At 37.2% G+C, this 18,819-nt stretch overlaps 2 protein-coding genes across 3 annotated transcripts in view; both read right to left on the bottom strand.

Annotated features, from left to right (window-relative positions):
* Window positions 1-1,388: 1,388 nt before the first annotated feature.
* On the bottom strand, window positions 1,389-11,257 carry Sou (required for meiotic nuclear division 5 protein souji). Of its 2 annotated transcripts, none has more exons than XM_045741785.2 (9): window positions 11,039-11,257; window positions 9,722-9,864; window positions 9,467-9,601; window positions 8,770-8,907; window positions 8,364-8,496; window positions 7,110-7,275; window positions 4,700-4,802; window positions 2,313-2,467; window positions 1,389-2,026 (listed from the first exon to the last, which is right to left on the bottom strand). In XM_045741785.2, the coding sequence occupies exons 1-9, from the start codon at window positions 11,172-11,174 to the stop codon at window positions 1,963-1,965; spliced, it is 1,173 nt and encodes a 390-aa protein (XP_045597741.1). In that variant the 5' UTR covers window positions 11,175-11,257; the 3' UTR covers window positions 1,389-1,962. The 2 variants fall into 2 exon arrangements, with proteins under 2 accessions (XP_045597741.1, XP_045597742.1); XM_045741786.2 differs by having other exon boundaries at window positions 9,722-9,861; window positions 11,039-11,220.
* Window positions 11,258-14,398: 3,141 nt separating this feature from the next.
* LOC123758107 (uncharacterized) overlaps window positions 14,399-18,819 on the bottom strand; it is a 12,033-nt gene continuing 7,612 nt past the window's right edge. Inside the window, exons 3-4 of the mRNA XM_045742292.2 lie at window positions 15,744-16,604; window positions 14,399-15,237 (exon numbers count right to left, since the gene is read on the bottom strand). Coding sequence (XP_045598248.2) covers window positions 14,716-15,237; window positions 15,744-16,604 — 1,383 coding nt within the window. The 3' untranslated portion in view covers window positions 14,399-14,715. The remainder of the gene's footprint in view (window positions 15,238-15,743; window positions 16,605-18,819) is intronic.

Below are 18,819 nucleotides of genomic sequence, written 5' to 3'. Positions count from 1 at the left end.
CAATAAGTTGTATGTTTTTTTTGTTTACTCGGTGAATGGGAGTGTGTGGTGTCTTAAGAAAATATGAAGTAAGAGAATGTGTTGTGTGATATGAAATGTCTCCAAAGGAAAACAAAAAAGTCAATGTATTCCAAACAATTATTATTGGTTATTGTTGAATAATAAATAGTGTTACTTAATTTGCATTGTAATGTTGAAAACTTTATGCCCATTTCATGCATACTGGGATTAGAGGACCATCCCTCTAATAGATTGGGTATCTGCAGAAACTGGTCCAATAGATTGGGTATCTGCAGAAACTGGTCACACAGCAAGATTTGATTACCCCTTTTGCATCTAGACATCTGTTTCATTGGCATCCATTTGATTGGAACTCCTCTATTTCGATAGGAATTATTTAAGAAAATAGAGAGAGCAAGAAGTGATGCAGAAGATGTACAGTGACCATGTTGCAGCAGCTGCAAGAGTGGGACAACTAACTATGAACCACTTTTTGATGAAGGGGAACACTGGAAGAACAGAAATGCACTTGCACTGCATCAGGCTTGGATACCCATGTGTATGGGAAATAGGCTTGTGAGTTCCAGAAGGGAGGAAATGTTAGCATTGTGGAAAAATGACAAACATGCTACTGGAACATTATTTGACTATACAGACTCACAAACCAAATAAAGTTACCACAGATATAACAATGCAGAAAAGATTGTTAAAAACATTCGACCTAATCTTACTGAAGTCAGCATATGAGTTACACTCATCTGCTGCATGCTGAACAGAGTAATGTTTAGTGGACCAGCTAGACACTTAAGGTCCATGAAGGAATATCCTCTCCCAGTATGTAGTGATCATATTCCCCATGTTTGTCTATTCTGTGGCTGTGAGGGCAATTTTCCTCAACCAGTCCTCTTAATTGGAAACTGTCATATGCCATATTTTTGTCTATCATTTATTTATTTCAAGCAGTGAGTTTTGTCTTTCCAAAACTGAGGAAAGCTGACTAGGTGATTACATATTTGATCCTTGAGCTTCTCTCACTTTAGAGCTACATTCTACAGTAGTTCTAGCAGGTCAGAGTGGCTGTCAGCCCAGACATGATCTTTAGACTTAATGGTTCCAGGGCGGGGGGAAAGCTACTGAAAGGGCTTTCCTTGAAAAATGCACTGGAAATTATATTTATTCACTATAGTAACATGATAAACATGAGTGATGAGTTATTCAGGTAATTGCCACTCAATCCAGCTAATGCAAATTTTGCTTAATTATTGAACTTATAAAAAATATTTAGATTTTATTAGCAAAACAATTTCTTCCTATTAGAAAAAATACACAATTATAATCGCAGGAAAGGCATTCTTAAGGTTGTAGAAACTGTTTATACTCCTCATACCATCGGTTAAATATTTATTCTACTATTCGGTGTGTACAAAGTCGGTATCATTAAAGGAATGAATACACTGTGTACAGTAAAATTCCTAACAAAATGCTATATTACTTAGCATAATTTCTGTCAGGCCAAAATGATGCACACTAAATGAACTGTCCTTCTGCTTTTATTGAAGAATATGATCTCTTCCTTTAAATATACAGGAAGTCCCTTTTTTATATAATATTCTATAATACCTCCTAATATTGATTACTCACAATAAACATTACATCTGTAACTTTCACCAAGTTTTAACTTAAAATTGTATTAAATTTTTTTTTTAAGTGCTATTTATATTGCACTAATATTTTATGACCAAAACACTTCTCTAAAAGTGTACTGTATTTGCAAACTGTAAAGGCAATCAAAAAAATGAAGCTAACTAACATCTATGCTACTATAATGAATATGAGTTGTCATATATTGTATCAATTTTGTGAGCTTTCTGAATATCTATGAAAGAAAAAATTAAATACTCTAAATATCCATAAACTCTGTATACTGTATATGCACTTTCAATTTTCAAAAGACAGCAAAGATTAAAAGAAGATCTGAACAGCGTCTGCAGGATTTTGTTCAACAGGGCAGTATGGACACTTCAATCTGTAAAAGAATAAAACTTAAGAACAAAATTTCTGATAAAGAATTTGATATTCAACAAATAAATGGTACTTGGCTGCAGCAGAGAGGCTTTAGTTACAAGGCCATGGATATCAAACTATATAAAGAAATATTGCTACAGGAGTATTGAATTTTGGAGCCTCCACACTGACCCAATGAAAGATCTCGGAATTTTATAAAGCTTGTTCTAATATAATTGCATTGCATATACAATAACTTAAGCAAATATGTAAACAAGTACTTTATTCCGCGAAATTCCTAGACTTACTTGGCACTCGTTGTGAGTTTATTAAGAGCATCCCTTGAAATCACATGGCCACAAATAAGCCTCATAGGAGGATTGTTCTCTGTTGACTGCTGACGTAGAATTGGGCAAGCAAATATTGAATGATAGCGTGAAGATGGGCCCAAGTCAATTTCAATCTGAAATTTTTTAAAAAATAAAAAGATACATTAGTTTAAGTAATGCCATGCCATGATACATGCAACTCTGATTCTGGTAACTTGAAAGATCATGAATTTTTCAATTTTCTTGATACAGCTGAACCAAAAAAATCTGGATTATATCAGTCCAGATTTCATGAAGTTTGCTCTTTCTTGGCTATGTACCATTCCTTTTTTCTTACAGCAAGTGACACAATACATGTTGATGCATATTTAGAGAAAGAAATATTATATATACAATCATTTTGGAATATGAGTATTATTGTAATGTATCAAAGTACAAAACAAAATGTAGTATTTTCCAACCCTAATGAAGCTCGGGCTGTTCTTCTTAACCTAGTGATAGTAGAATACTGTATGGTTATAATACTGTGCTGTATGTACACTTCAATACTAAGATTGGGTTTTCAGTGAGAGAGGCATTCAGGAATATTAAAGAGGGATTAGGAGTTGAGTTGATGGGGAGGAATCAGGAGGTGGGAGGTATTGGACGGGCATGCATGAGAGAGTGGGCAGACACGAGTGGGGTGTTGGGTAGACAAGTGATGGGTATTGTGGTGGAACAGGCATAAGGGATTTATGAAAGGATCAGACAGACAGGAGTGATTGGGTGGGTGGGAGGGAGGTATCGGGCAGGCAGGTGGGTATAAAGGACATATGGAGAGATCAGGTAAATTGGAGGAATCGGGCAGGCGGGACTGATAAGGCAAGACAAGATTGATCAGGTAGGCAGGCAGGCATAAAACTGTTCAATTAACAACTGAACAACCTTACTTCATCTCCCTTCCATCCTGTCCCCTCGCCTTCCTGAATGGAACCCATAACATGTAAATTGGTCCCTCACTCGATGACAGATATGTATCCGTTGCTCTACCATTAACAAAACATAGTTAACAAAACCTTAAGTATTTTATTCACTAACTTTCCTTACTTTCTTTTTTATATATTTCTGAGTTAATTTCAATGTATTTCTTCTTCTTTATTTAAGCTTGGAGAGCTTAGATAAATTCATTTGTTGAATGCTTTTAATAAAATAAAATAAAATATTTAGCCACTTTGTAATAAAACGTGTCCCTTCGCCAGCCACTATATAACCATCAGTTTTCTTGCCTCCTCCCATATGCACTCCAGAAACAGTGTTCCTGTAGTGTGTATGTGAGGAGGCAAGTTGCTCTACTGCCCATACCATGTATGGGAGGAAGATCAACAGTCTTGCTTCATGCAGGCTGGCATTCAATCCCCGACAATCCAATTGGTTGGGCAATATTCCTTTCCTCTTTATCCCATCCAAAATACTTATCCTAGTCCCTTCCAAGACACTCACAAAATTACAAATAAGTGAAGTCCACAGTGGAAGCATTAACCTCCCAACTTTCATTCTTTTACATCTTTCTAGACACGCATCCTCAATTTACCTTTCAAACTTTATCATGTGGTCTGATATACTTTCAGATACTCCTCTTATTACTTTTTTATCATACCACATAATTTTGCACTAATTGATATGAACGACTACAATTACATGATATAATGTAGTCTGATGCCCAAAATAGTATCTGGAAGTTTTTGCTATAGTTTGAAGGATTTACTATAGAGCATGCTAATTTTCTCAACTTTCCTATCTAGTAAGGAAAATAAAGTGGAAATGAGAAAGCAAAAATATGGTAATAAAACAACCTGTCCTGTTACAAATTACGTCTGAATTTGGTCGTTTGTCTGTATGACCGAAAACAGACGTACAGTACTGTAATTTGAAAATGAAAAAAATTAAAATAAATTTTGAATTTTTTTTTCCAAAACAGTAAGTTAAGAGTCCTCTGGTAGGTCAAGTGGGCAGGAAATTCTCTTAAAGTTTCAAAAGTCATGAAAAACATTAATTGAAAGTTTCCTCTCCTAACCTTACCGAGTAAGCCAGACGACTCAAACAGAAAACGGGACAGTACATCACTTTTCTGAGTCGATTCCATTTCAAATTACATTCATTTTTGGCCATAGAGCACATACAAGTGAAAAGCGACGTTATTTTTAAGAGGACGGGTTGAATAAAAACATAAATGGAGAGAAAAAAGCAATGACGGAAAAATAAATGAAATTAAACACATACGAAAATGCCATAGTTACAAACTGGATTATACAAATACAAATTAAATAATCACATATTGGTAGACTAGAGAAATATGTAACTAAACTAGTATTTAAGGTTAAACTTACTGGTAATTCCTCTTTTGTATTCCACATATTGTGAACTGCCCGTTGTTGCATGACCTGTTTAATGTTCAGAAGAACTGGAAGGGCTGTGCATCCTGCATTTACACTGAATGGAAAAAAAAGTCATTAGTGAGAATGGTTATAATCTCTAGTACAGTACTCTATTTCAGACTTTTTATGATATTTGTTCTTGATTTTATATAATTACTGCAAACCAAAATTCTTAACTACATCCTCCCTTTTAAAAGCTTAATTCAAAATTCAAGTTTATCGACTGTTCCTAGCCTAACTTAAATGTGATGTGAAATGAATAAATTCTGTAACAATCAGGGTGACTCTGAATTTAGGCTTACAGAAAAATTAACCTTAACTTTAATGCTCCATATATGCATAAATTATGCAGTGAATGTAATAAATATCATTTTCTGGCAGGGTCTCGGTAACCCATCAGTGCTTATGTGCTGGTGCCATTAAGCCTAAGGATAGTGGAAGGCCTTTGAAATCCATGCTTTCCTATCAAGACACCTCAAACACTGTTTATGTAGGGCAGACGTAAATCTGTGTATTTATGTATTTCTGTATGTAGGTTAAATTAGCATTTTATATGCACTGGAATCACCTTCTGTGGTTGATTGTTCAATAAATCACTGAACTATATGTTCAACAGATCTCCAACCCTGTCCATGGAGGACAGATGAAAATGTATATATGTTGGTTAGCATTGTAAATGTGTGGCCATGTCTGTGGTAGGGGAAAAAAGTAAAGGCAGAAAATTCACTAAAAAAAATGCGGAGCAGAATCTGGCTCTCTTCTCAAGACATGGAGAGCTGAGGAAGTCAACCAGAAAGGTAAAAAAGCTGATATACTGTAATTAAATTTTGTGAAAACAAGATAAAGTTCCAGTGATAGCCAACTTCACTTCCCCTGTGACAAGAAATTGTGAAAGTGTCCCAGCAAAGGGCAGCTGACCCTCATAACCAGGAGAGTGAGTGAAGCAAGGTAGGTGATGAACTAGCCCATCATCTAGTGGTGGCCGGGCACATTAGGTCAAAAAAGTTTCATCCAAAGCAAATTTTTGTATGTTTTGTTTTCCTCAATTTCATTTCTTTCAAGCAATAATTTATTTTGTTTCATCTAACCTTTATTTTGGTTTTCTCACTTTAGAGAGCGCCAGATTCTGGTCCTGGCTCCCAGTAGATCAATGCAAGTCTCAAAGGCCTGGCACAAGCCTTAGGCTTGACAATACCAATGCTATTGAGGGGGCCAGCCCAGAAGCTATACATAAACATCCATGCAGAAATAACATTTCAAAGAAAGTGATGTTAAATGCCACAAATTATATTTGCATGCAACAGAGTCCTTAATAAAACAAACATTTGGTAACACTTTTAGAAACAAGACTGAGCTTTAGATTCAACTTTTTAGCAACAAACTAAATATTCATGATAAGATTGGTGCTATTTTTATAACTAGTGCTGCCATCATAAAACTTCATGAAAAACAGAAATCCAACACTGAATGTAATGAAACGTATCTTACTGGTGAATCCCTTGGTATCTCCCTGAATTACCCACCTGACTAGCTCATGTATTACGAACTACACCAGGCTCTATGATTTACGAGCACCTATCAGATATTAGGATGAGAATCATGTCCTCAACAGAAGCAGTGGAGTCTGAGGATCTAATTTCAACCACAGCACCCAAGAAAAACCACCAGCATACACTGATGGGAGCCAAACCAAACAAAAAAATATTTTGTCATTTATTTTTATATGAAATGTATTCAAAGGTAAGAAATTTGTATGCAAAAATAAGAATACCAAAATAAATACAGAACCATACAGTGAAGATCTGCTTGTTACCCAGGTAAGTGCAGTCATCAAATGTTGATGAGGTACCAGAAGATAAGTCTGCCTGACTCCAAATTATTTTGTGGCCACTAATGACTGTTGGGAGACACCAATGAGCTATTGGAATCATATGAGCATCATTGGTATTCAAACACTTGACTCAAGACGTAGCTCTTTATGTGACAATAACTGCATTGCACCAGTCGATCAATACATGATGATTACCGCACTGAGGTTTAAATTATCGATAATAAGCAACTATGAACATAAGACATTAAGCTGAAATGATAGAACTGAAGTCTATACTCATAATAAATTGTTGTATCTTTTTAGAAAAGGACTGGAACTTTGAGGACTTCCAAAGCTCTTAATAAGACTTCAATGAGAATTCATAAAATGAGCCTAAATACTGTATAATCTGAATTTGTGTAGGTAGCCATTTTTCATCCATCATACTAACATTTCTTGTGGGTTAATTTATGATCTGACAAGATTTATGACATTATCAAACCAAAAGGAAAGGCAAGTATTTCCTGAATAAAATACCAAAGTAACACTTACCACACAGCTAATGAACTGTCGACAGAAAGACCAAGAAGAGCACAAGCATCACGGGTGAAGATGTCACAAATTTCTGACCACTGGTGTGGACTAAGGAGATCTGCATAAGGGGAGCTTTCCAACCCTCCTTTCACATACAGCAGACATCCCATGAGACTTTGAATTACTGAAAAGTAGAAAATAAACTGCTTGATGTTCAGTTTGATAGGATAAAAATAATGGTAAAAAAAGATATACCTTGATCTAGTTTCAGAAGTCACTGCCTCTGCAGCCCAATCTCACACAAGACATAGTAATAAAGAAATGTATGTATCTATATTTAATGTAATTGAAGATACAGAGTTTGATTGAATGGGATACAGTGTATCCCATTCATCAAGAAAACAAGCTATGAGCTTGTGAAAAGCACCTTTTTGAGCATGTTATTTTACCACTCCTAAAGGCTTTAATGTGCCCTAATCACAAGCAATATATGGCACCTGTGCTACAGAATACAGAATCACTGTCATATATGGTGCATTGAGGTTATTGGACACGATATCATCCAGCCAGAATACACTGATGCTCAAACTGTTTGTTTATAAGTACAAACCCTTCCAGAATTCATACTAACATTACATTTGACAGCCAATGGGAATCTTGAATTAACCTAATTCATCAGTTATGAATAACCATTACCATCCCCACCTACTGCAATCCTAGGTTCATTGGATATTTCCTCACCACATTAGAGAGAGACTAAGAAAGAGAACAACACTCAAAGCATAGTGAATGCAAGGTAGGAAGGGACAAAATGTGTGTGGCAGAACAATGTGTTCAGAAAGATGTTTTCTGGGATGTCAATTTGATGTTCCACCACCTAGGTTAGGCTCTGATGAATGTGTACAATAAATTATGTTGTATACATGTGGTAACTACCAACACTCTAGTACACGTGTACAGAATCACATAAGCCCTTTTTTCCAAGTTTCAAAGTGAATGGATAAATTTTGTCTTAGTGCAGCAATCCTAGAGTCGTCTACATTCTCGGCAGTGTGTCAGGTCCCACACTCCATTATTCTATTTTACAAATATTTTGAGTTATATTCATGCATTACTGCACATCCCAATCACCCCAGACTTCATTTATGTGTTGAATCTGTGACTGGTAATTGAAAAAACATTACATATTAATATACATTAATGCCAAATTTAAGGTACGTACAATAACGTAATCATAATTTGCTATACCTGTATGAGCAATTATTTTATTACCTTTCTCATGCTGGAATACAAATGGTGTAAAGTGGACTCTGGCATATTCAATGGCCTGTGGGACACTGAGTGGCCCTTCTTTGATTAAATTTATGTATGCCAGTCGGTGTAACTTGAATTCCAAACTGCTGTTCTGTATGGGAAAATAAATGTTTAAACTTTGCATTAATACACATTGTACTTCTATTTTTGTGTCTAAGTACAGTTAAATAGAGTATAATAAAATAGCTTAGATTGACTAATTGTGTGGATAGATCCAAGCAAAAGATTGTAAATAACAAATTTAAAATTTAAATTTCCAGAAATTTTAACTAATTAGCTACAGCATAATGAAAACATAGAAATTCATGCATGAAATAAGCGCTTCATGAAATAACTTAGCATAGTTAACTGAAAGATTACTTACCTGCGACCTTAACTTTTCTCTATTTTCTTCAGCCCACTGAAGAGCTGGGCCTAAATCTCGTGCCTTTAGAGCTGCAAGTATTCGATTAAGTTCGAAAAATGGTTCTCGAGATTCTTCCTGCAATTCAAGTCCAGTCTCCTGTGGGTTAACAGGAAGTTAGGTATGTCATACAGTAGCCAAAATTTTGGGAACTTTTAATGTACCTATGGACAGGCAAGAAACTTTGTTCTCTTCTAAAGACAAATTATGAGTTATAACCATGTGTATATGTTGACAAGCTGTGGGTACATAATTTAGTCATTTCTTGTGAAAATAATAGAGATAAAAATTTTACATAAGCAGAAATCTCTAGTACAATGGCATGCAGGTATATGTTCAAGTAAAAAGTAGCAGAAGATGGAGTTTTACAACATACACTGTATTGTACAGTATAGTATGCTTTATTATTACACAGAACTATTCTTTTTCCTTCCTCTTGCCTTCTCAGCCAACCCTTAATCACCAACTAAGCCTATATCTGGTTGCTTCATTTAAGCAATTTCTCTTATTATTTTGTAATTCAGCCTTCCATCAGTTTACTGCACAGTAACTAGTTTTCTTTTCTACTGATGAATTTTGTTGATTATTTAATTACCATGTATAGTACAGTACCAGTATATATAAATAAATATGTATAATAGTGTAAAAATATACTTACACTAATAAATTCCTCAGCAATGTCTAATAGTCCTTCCCGAAAGAAATGTTGACAAATTACTTCATTCACAAGCTGCTGTTTTTCGCCACTAAATACTGTATCATTGCTAATACAGCCAAAGTCTGCTGTAAAATTCTGAAAAGCAATGACTCGAGTTAAACAATATAATTTACAATTTTATTGTACTGTATTTTAATGGTATGTTTAGAAGATTAAATGGATCTAAAACTTAGTCATACAAATTAGTCTGCTTACCTTATCAATGGCTTTGCCAACTTTTGAGACAGAAGAGTGAAGATCTCTGTGTTCAGTACTTAAGCGAGTCACAGCTTCCTTCACACGGCCAATAGCCTGACTTAAAATCACTGCCTGAGCTTCTGTTACATCACCACTGCCTACTAAAACATAAATGTTAGGTTTTAAATTAATATGAAAAGTTAACTCCAAACAAGATCCACTGATGCTCTCTAAGGCAAGAATACTGAAGGTCATATTGAACAGGATCATGACAATCAGGGCATTGACATTCTGCATTGGTGCAATGGGGATCTTTTTAAATACTGGTCATACTTTGCACTGAAGAGTTACTTCAGAAAGTTCACTCAAAAACATTCAGTCCTTCAACTTGAAATTTCTGGAACCATCAAGTAACATTCTCTTCAAACTAAGCTTTATCATTACTTGAAATAACTGTGAACATGAAATCAAAAGATCATGAAACTAGTTATCATCGATAAAAATACTCTTAGATGAAATATAAGGCCTATAAATAAAAACAAGAGTAAAATTAACTTCTAGTTCTTATGAGGACTATTGGGAATTCTGTGTAATTTTACTTCGAAATGGATAATTTTGTTTTCAACGTTCATGAGGATAATTCCATTTCTTAGGATGGTTTGGTTGGGTTTCATAGGTGCACAGATTGAAAAACAAGCTAAATGAAGATTTGTTTGATTCAGACCATTAAGTTAGATTGATCCATAAATATGACAGTGAATTTACATTTTTGAACAGTCAGAATCGTAAATACTTTTTAATGTAAAAAAATGGAAGACCTAGCATGGAGGGGCATAGCAAAGCACATCACCTCTACCTAATCTACAGCACTGCCTTGCAGCATATTGATGAAAAAAAAAAGGACCTTGGAGTTAGAATCCAGCACTCTCCTGAAAGTTGCACAAGTGGGTGCTGCAGTTTAAAAAAAAAAAAAAAAACTAAGAATAGTCTGGCGAACTTTTGACTTGAAGGAAAAGAAGGTAGTTATTAACTGTATAAATTTCTGGTATGCCCCACTTGGAATAGTGTATCCATATTTTGGTCTCTTTAACCAGGAAAACTATTTTTGTTCTGTTTTAGCTTGGATATAGAATAAAACATTGCCATACAGTGCACACTCATTAGAATCCTGTAGAAAATATAAATCGCATAATGCTTTATTCTATCTAAAAGGTGCAATGTACACTAAAATATATAGCATGTGACGTGCTTACATATTGTAAATTCGTAAAATACCAAACATTTACATTCATTGTCTGGTGTACTTTATCTGGCCAACTCTTTTCGTAGACCCACCTTGATTAATTTCTATTTGAAGGCTTTCAATATTATTATGTAAGGAAGCAATTGTACTGGATGCATGTTCACTGTAAGATGTAAATTTGGTTAGTACTTTGTCAATTTCTCTTCCGACAGCAGTACACGCGTCCATCTTTGTTGTTGTTGTTGAAGTCAGACCACTGACAGCCAATCACCGTCTTCCATCGATGCGGCCAATCACAGTGCTCTTTATATCGCACTAAGACACACACCAACAACAACCTTGGCAAATTTTCTTTCGTTTTAGTTATTTTTTAAATGTTAGTCACATAAATTATGCTTTTTTTTTCTTTTAAATTAATGTTTTAAAACAGTTTAAAAGTTGATTAGCTACTTCACATATTAAATAACTATTATAATATTAGTTTTTTACCCTTTGTAATCTACATTTTTTTGTATTAACAAGCTTAGGTATACACAGAAATGTGCTGCTATTCTATATGAAAAATTACAGTGTAGATAAAAAACAAACTATAAGTTGATCTAATATCCGTATCTCACAGGATGGTTAGTCATACATGGAATCAGGAGAGAACATGACATGTAAGGCTGATCTATTAGCTTTCTGCCATACCTAATTTCCTGAAATACTACGGCATTTACAACAGAGGTTGGAATGCCCAGGTTATCTTGAGAAGATTTCGGGGTTTAGCGTCCCCGCGGCCCGGTCCTTGACCAGGCCTTCTTTTAGTTACCCCCCAGGAAGCAGCCCGCAGCAGCTGTCTAACTCTCAGGTACCTATTTACTGCTAGGTGACTGGTCTTCAATGGTGAGACTTGAGATCGTCTTGTGGCGGAGATGAAGTGTAATGGAAGGTGTCCGGGGGATGGGGTGTACGGGTGATGGGGTGTCCGGGTGATGGGTGTACGGGTGATGGGGTGTACGGGTGATGGGTGTACGGGTGAGGTGAAAAAAACTGCCAATTTGTTTCCGCCTCCACCGGGGATCGAACCAGGAACCTCAGGTCAGAAGTGATCAGGACTACGAATCCAAAGCGCTGTCCACTCAGCACTTTGGCCCTCTTTCCAACTCAATTGACCCCACCTTGCCCATCCAACTCAGTTGTTTGAACGAACCGTGAGCTGCAACCCATTCTCAGGTTATGCTCCACTAGTTGGCGGACAACCTGAAAGACGCGTTCTTAAATTTTAACTTTGCTGTATTGAAGCATTTGTATTTTCTCAATTTTAAATGCACTGCGTATTAGTGACTTTAGGCATTTACATGTCTTATCTAACATTTAACACTCTGGGTCTTTACCTAAAGTCTTAAGGTTTTAAGATTAGATCTTTACCAAACACTGTTAACATTTAGTACACAGCATCCGCCTCTTCTATAACCCTTGATTGGGGATGGTGCAAGGAGAGTGCGCGTGGGCTTCATGGGCCTCACCAAGAGCGACCTTGAGATTTGCTCTGTGAAAGCCCTCACCTGGACACATTCCTTCTACAGAATATGGTCCAAGTCCACACCAAGGGGCAGACCACCTTAGTTCCAGGAAAGGTAACTATCCATACCTGTCCCATCTCCCATAAAGGTATTCCTTATTCCGACCTTTACCCAGTTATTCATTCCTCCATTCTTGCCCGTTGGCAGGGTCATTGGTCTTCTATTACTGGTAACAAACTGCGTGCTTGTTACCAGTAGTGTGGCACACTATCACACGGGGACACACTATCCTTGTTACAAGGATAGTGTGTCCCCGTGGCCTTCCTCCTACCACCGTAATCGGTGGTGGGAAACGGCTCTGGCAAGGTTACGTATTGGCCATACACGTTTAACTCATGGGTACTTAATGGAGTGCTATCCTGCTCCTTATTTTCCGAATTGCATTGTCCCCCTTATGGTCGTTCATATCCTTGTTGAGTGTCCTGCTGACTGTCTCTTGCGGTCATCTGTCCAACATCAAATCGGATACCTTTGATGATGTTCGCCTTATGGTCTTTTGTTCTCGTATTGGCATCCTTAGTGATATTTAGCGCCTTTTGAAAATCCCGCAATTTTGATAGCCACCCCCGGCTTGGTGCCTTCTATTGATAATTACTTAGCCCCAGGATTACCATGCAACAGGTGCATAAGGTGTGAAGCACTTGTTCCGGAAGTGTTCGAACGAAATCAGTTGTGAGTCGTGCAGCTTGTCCTCCAAACAAAGATCCAAAAGTGATTCCATGCACCCGCCAAACCCCCTGTTTATGAATGAAAAGCGGTTTACACACGACTCACAACTGCTGACGTTCGAACATATCCGGAACAAGTGCTTCACTGACGAATTTTGTTCGAATCACAACGCTATAAATGCTTCACCCACGTACTACAAATACAAATAATCGTCAACAGAACCTAAACACTGACCTAACCTATCCCTATATATACACAATATGCCAATATAATATAATATTAATTTATACTTGAGAAAATTCCCGTTTTGAATGAACAGCATGTTAAAATTTATGAATGCGTCTGTGGGGTCGACCGCTGAATGTAATGGACTTGAGTCGAGCACGGGTTGCATGTTGACATACAATCGACGGCATATCAAGAGGGATATTAAGTTTTTTTACTCAATAATTCATCGTGTAATCATGTGCACAAATAATAACAAACAATATTTATTTTAGTGATTTGCTAATGACAATGCATTCTCTAATCGGTTGCTTTTGCCTTTGAACAGCCCGTACTATAATTAGATTTGTCGAGCCACACCAATCCACTGCTGCACGAGGCTTCTAGTGAAAATTGGTCGCTGTGACATGGGGTAACCAACCAATCTGTGGTCTAGCCCAAGCGAGGCAATGTCCACGCGGTTCCCAATGTAATGTTTGCTTTTTATGTTTGGTTTTTAGGCCTTTGGACAGGAACGCGAAGTAATTAGGATAATATAAAATCATGTGTTTTCTCAAAAACAAAATTTGCTAGTCATTTTACAATCAGGTCCACAATCATTGATGGTTACAAAAGGACGAAATGCAGATGGAACGTCGATGCCCATGATTCGACCCTTGCTCTCGCTTATGAGGCTAGTAGGCAAGATCACTAAATCTCGCCTGTTAACCTGGGAACCTGAGTTACTACTAAACGTCCTGTATTTGTCGTACACTGGGCACACTTATGGCATACTTAACATGCCACAATGTTCTTTTTTATGGTATCACCATGAGGGAACATATAATAATTGACGAGCAGAGTGAGATGCGAGCAACCGGCTTCACCTGTTCCCCCTTATCTGCCCTTCTAGCTGTAATTAACTGTAAATGTGTAATTTAATACGGAATTTATTTAAAAACTAAAAACTGCATTGAGTTGCTTTTTTATTAAAAGGACAGGAAAAGTATATAATGAGCGTGTCACCATATATTTCAGTTAATTCCCACATTGTTACTGTCAAAGTTGGTACTTAACAGAGTATCCTGTGAGACCTCAAGTAGGCTCTGCAGAGAATTTGTTGTAGAATACTATATACTTATACTTAAGTGTGTTACTGATTGCAAAAGTGTGTTGTTATAAACAAATGGAAAAAATTATATGACGCATTTGAACATGCACTATACCGGTAACATCACATAATGGGCGTAAGAGTTTGACTGTTGATGTATATAAGCCAGCAGCAAACCCAGCACTTGATTGAAGATCATGATAATAGTTAAAACACGACGTTAGCCATCATTCCTGGCCGACGTAATGTCAGTAATAGTGACGTCACTGACGGGGTCGTGAGCCACAGCTCTACGTACCACCTCCATCCCGCCCACCACTTCGCCGAAGGGGCAGTAGTACTCTCCCTCTGGATAGTCGCGGGTACAGATCCCAAAAAAGGCTTCAAGATTTGGGTCTCCGTCGCTCGCTCCTCCCAGTACACCCTCCTTCACCGGGCCTGAGTAGTTGCCTCGCCATTCCAGGCCCTCCAGCAGGCCACGGGCGCTACTGCTGCCGCCCTCTGTTCTATACTGACATCCAACTAGGCTTTCCCCAGGCTGTCCCTTTCTAGCCACATTTGAGAACCTTGAGCCCTTATATGAGGGGCCAAGGGTGCCCAGACACAGAGCCAGGAAGTGCTGGGCGCGGCGCAGGTATCCCCACAGACGTATGTGGACGCGGCCTAGGCTTCTTCTTCCCACACTCAGCTGCAGGAACACTTCTGGTTTCTCTGGCGGTACCAGCAGCTGTACCACCGGCAGCTATAACACAAATAACATGTCAGGACAACACCTATTTAAGTTTGCCATGCTTTGTAGGCTACTGTGTGGGAGCCAATTAAGGCTGTACCAGATATACAACATACAGTGCAAGTCAAGATAATAATGTTTAGTGAGCCAGCCAGAGGCTTAGGAATATCCCTGCAAAAAAAAAAAAAAACTAGTTTTAGTGTCTCCCACACACAGCTCGTCTTAGAGTGTAAACTACATTATAAATACATATGTACAAAGAAGACACGTCCCTTAAGTTAGAATTTGAACATAATCACTATTATATTCATGTATTTCACTATCATAGTTAATTATTTCACTATTAGTCTTAACATATATTGTATAGTGTATACAGTTCAAATATTTTGTTAAAATCCCGTTATTCTACAGAAAACAATTGTGTTTAGATTTAATAGATTTTACTTAGACTAATATATCTCTGCAAACACACACAACTTGCTCTTATATAACTTATAATTTGAAAGGTGGTGTCTCACCTGGTAACAGAAGTGTGTCCAGTCGATACGTGGCCACAATGGTGAAGTGCCCGTGGTGTCACAGGGCGTCAGGGGCCACATGGCCATCTCATCCTTGACTCTCGGCTCACTCTCTGAATCGGAAGCTTCGCCATCATCATTTTGATCGTTATCGGAGCCGCAGTCACTGGTCAGTTTTTCTCGACTGCGAATACCTTCGTTGACGTCTGTCTCGCTCCTGTCTCTCTTGCACGCCCCATCGACGCCTGTCTCCGTTGTCTGTATGTTGTTTTCACTGTCAACTAACTGAAGGGTCCGTGAGGGTTTGTCCTGGTGCGCCTCGTCGCTTTCTCTGCAGTTTTCAGAGTTATTGCAGCAGTGACAAACTTTGTTATTGTCACATATATCTGACTTGAATGGTGCCACTGGACTACCTCTTATCTCTTGCCCATTGTCAACACTCTTTTTAACGTCATTGCAATGCTTTGTTCCTAATTGGGAAGACAAACTTTCCAAACTATTCTCGTTTGCCAACACGGACACTATGCGCGTCGTTTTCCTCACGTCCTTCAAGATCCTGTGCACATCCGTGACGTACCTAGTGAGAGCTGAACTTCTCCTATGGATACACGCCAGGTGATGGGCGATGCTGTGCACCTCGTCGGCAAGGCTGGCTCGCTCCTCCTCCACATACTCCAGCATCTCCGCCGTCTGTGCCTCCATGTTCTGCTTCTTCTCCCTGACCACAGACTGGATCTTGACAACGTGGTGTTTTTCAGTCATGTGTCGCTCAAAGAGGCACTGGCCACAGAGCGGCTCCTGGCACGGGTTGCACCACATCCTCACAGGGTCACCATGGTGCTGACATGCCTCAATATCATGCTGTGGGGAAGCATATTTTAGAAAAGTCAGCTACGTTGTACGAAGAGGAGATTTTATGCTATATGAATGACAAAAAATATCATAATTTTTTAATAAACATTCCATAAAGCTGAGTCAACATTGTCTGTTACCATAAGCGCACCCAATAACAGCTTTTTGTAATAAGCTGATATATGCTTCCTGAGCAAATTTGAAAACTGTTAAAATAAAATATTTAGGCATAAATAGAGTATAAATTAAATACAACATTACTTGAGACTACACGAACAGGACTGACTAATTTCCATTATTACATTTAAGAGGACATGCCAACTCCTGAGTTCAACGGTAAATTTAGTAGTAATAAATAATAAGCAATAGTTATACCATTAAATTAAATAATATATATATATATATATATATATATATATATATATATATATATATATATATATATATATATATATATATATATGTGTGTGGTGTGTGTGGTGTGTGTGGTGTGTGTGGTGTGTGTGGTGTGTGTGTGTGTGTGTGTGAGTGAGTGAGTGAGTGAGTGAGTGAGTGAGAGTGTGTGTGTGTGTGTGTGTGTGTGTGTGTGTGTGTGTGTGTGTGTGTGTGTGTGTGTGTGTGTGTGAGTGTGTGTGTGGGTGTGTGTGTGTGTGTGTGTGAGTGTGAGTGTGTGTGTGTGTGTGTGTGTGTGTGTGTGTGTGTGTGTGTGTGTGTGTGTGTGTGTGTGTGTGAGTGTGGGTGTGGGTGTGTGTGTGTGTAAATCACGAAAATTAACACGTGATGAAAAATGTGAAAGTGTCAGACCACGAGGGAAGAATTGAAACAAAAATTTTCTTAAGTACTTTTGCATTTAATAATACATCTTCAGAAGGATGGGAAGATGCATTTTTCCAATCCTTCTGAAGATGTATTATTAAATACGAAAGTACTTAAGGAAATTCCTGTTTCAATTCTTCCTTCGTGGTCTGACACTGTCATATATATATATATATATATATATATATATATATATATATATATATATATATATATATGTCGTACCTAGTAGCCAGAACGCACTTCTCAGCCTACTATGCAAGGCCCGATTTGCCTAATAAGCCAAGTTTTACTGAATTAATATACTTTCTCAATTTTTTTCTTATGAAATGATAAAGCTACCCATTTCATTATGTATGAGGTCAATTTTTTTTTATTGGAGTTAAAATTAACGTAGATATATGACCGAACCTAACCAACCCTACCTAACCTAACCTAACCTATCTTTATAGGTTAGGTTAGGTTAGGTAGCCGAAAAAGTTAGGTTAGGTTGTCGAAAAAACATTAATTCATGAAAACTTGGCTTATTAGGCAAATCGGGCCGATAAAGCTACCAATTTCATTATGTATGAGGTCAATTTTTTTTTATTGGAGTTAAAATTAACGTAGATATGTGACCGAACCTAACCAACCCTACCTAACCTATCTTAATAGGTTAGGTTAGGTTAGGTAGCCGAAAAAGTTAGGTTAGGTTGTCGAAAAAACATTAATTCATGAAAACTTGGCTTATTAGGCAAATCGGGCCTTGCATAGTAGGCTGAGAAGTGCGTTCTGGCTACTAGGTACGACATATATATATATATATATATATATATATATATATATATATATATATATATATATATGTCGTACCTAGTAGCCAGAACTCACTTCTCAGCCTACTATTCAAGGCCCGATTTGCCTAATAAGCCAAGTTTTCCTGAATTAATATATTTACTATAATTTTTTTCTTATGAAATGATAAAGCAACCCTTTTCTCTATGTATGAGGTCAATTTTTTTTTATTGGAGTTAAAATTAACGTAGATATATGACCGAACCTAACCAACCCTACCTAACCTAACCTAACCTAGCTTTATAGGTAAGATTAGGTTAGGTAGCCAAAAAAAGCTAGGTTAGGTTAGGTTAGGTAGGTTAGGTAGACGAAAAAACATTAATTCATGAAAACTTGGCTTATTAGGCAAATCGGGCCTTGAATAGTAGGCTGAGAAGTGCGTTCTGGCTATTAGGTACGACATATATATATATATATATATATATATATATATATATATATATATATATATGTATGTATATATATAAACTATATATATATATAATAATAATAATATTAATCTATATTCAAAAATATGTTTTTTTATTACACCGTAAGAAAGAATGTTGTATGCGTTAATGAAAATGGCATGACC

This window comes from Procambarus clarkii, chromosome 40, assembly GCF_040958095.1.
Source record: "Procambarus clarkii isolate CNS0578487 chromosome 40, FALCON_Pclarkii_2.0, whole genome shotgun sequence".
Taxonomy (NCBI): Eukaryota; Metazoa; Arthropoda; class Malacostraca; order Decapoda; family Cambaridae; genus Procambarus; species Procambarus clarkii.
This window is presented reverse-complemented; position numbering and strand designations above follow the sequence as displayed.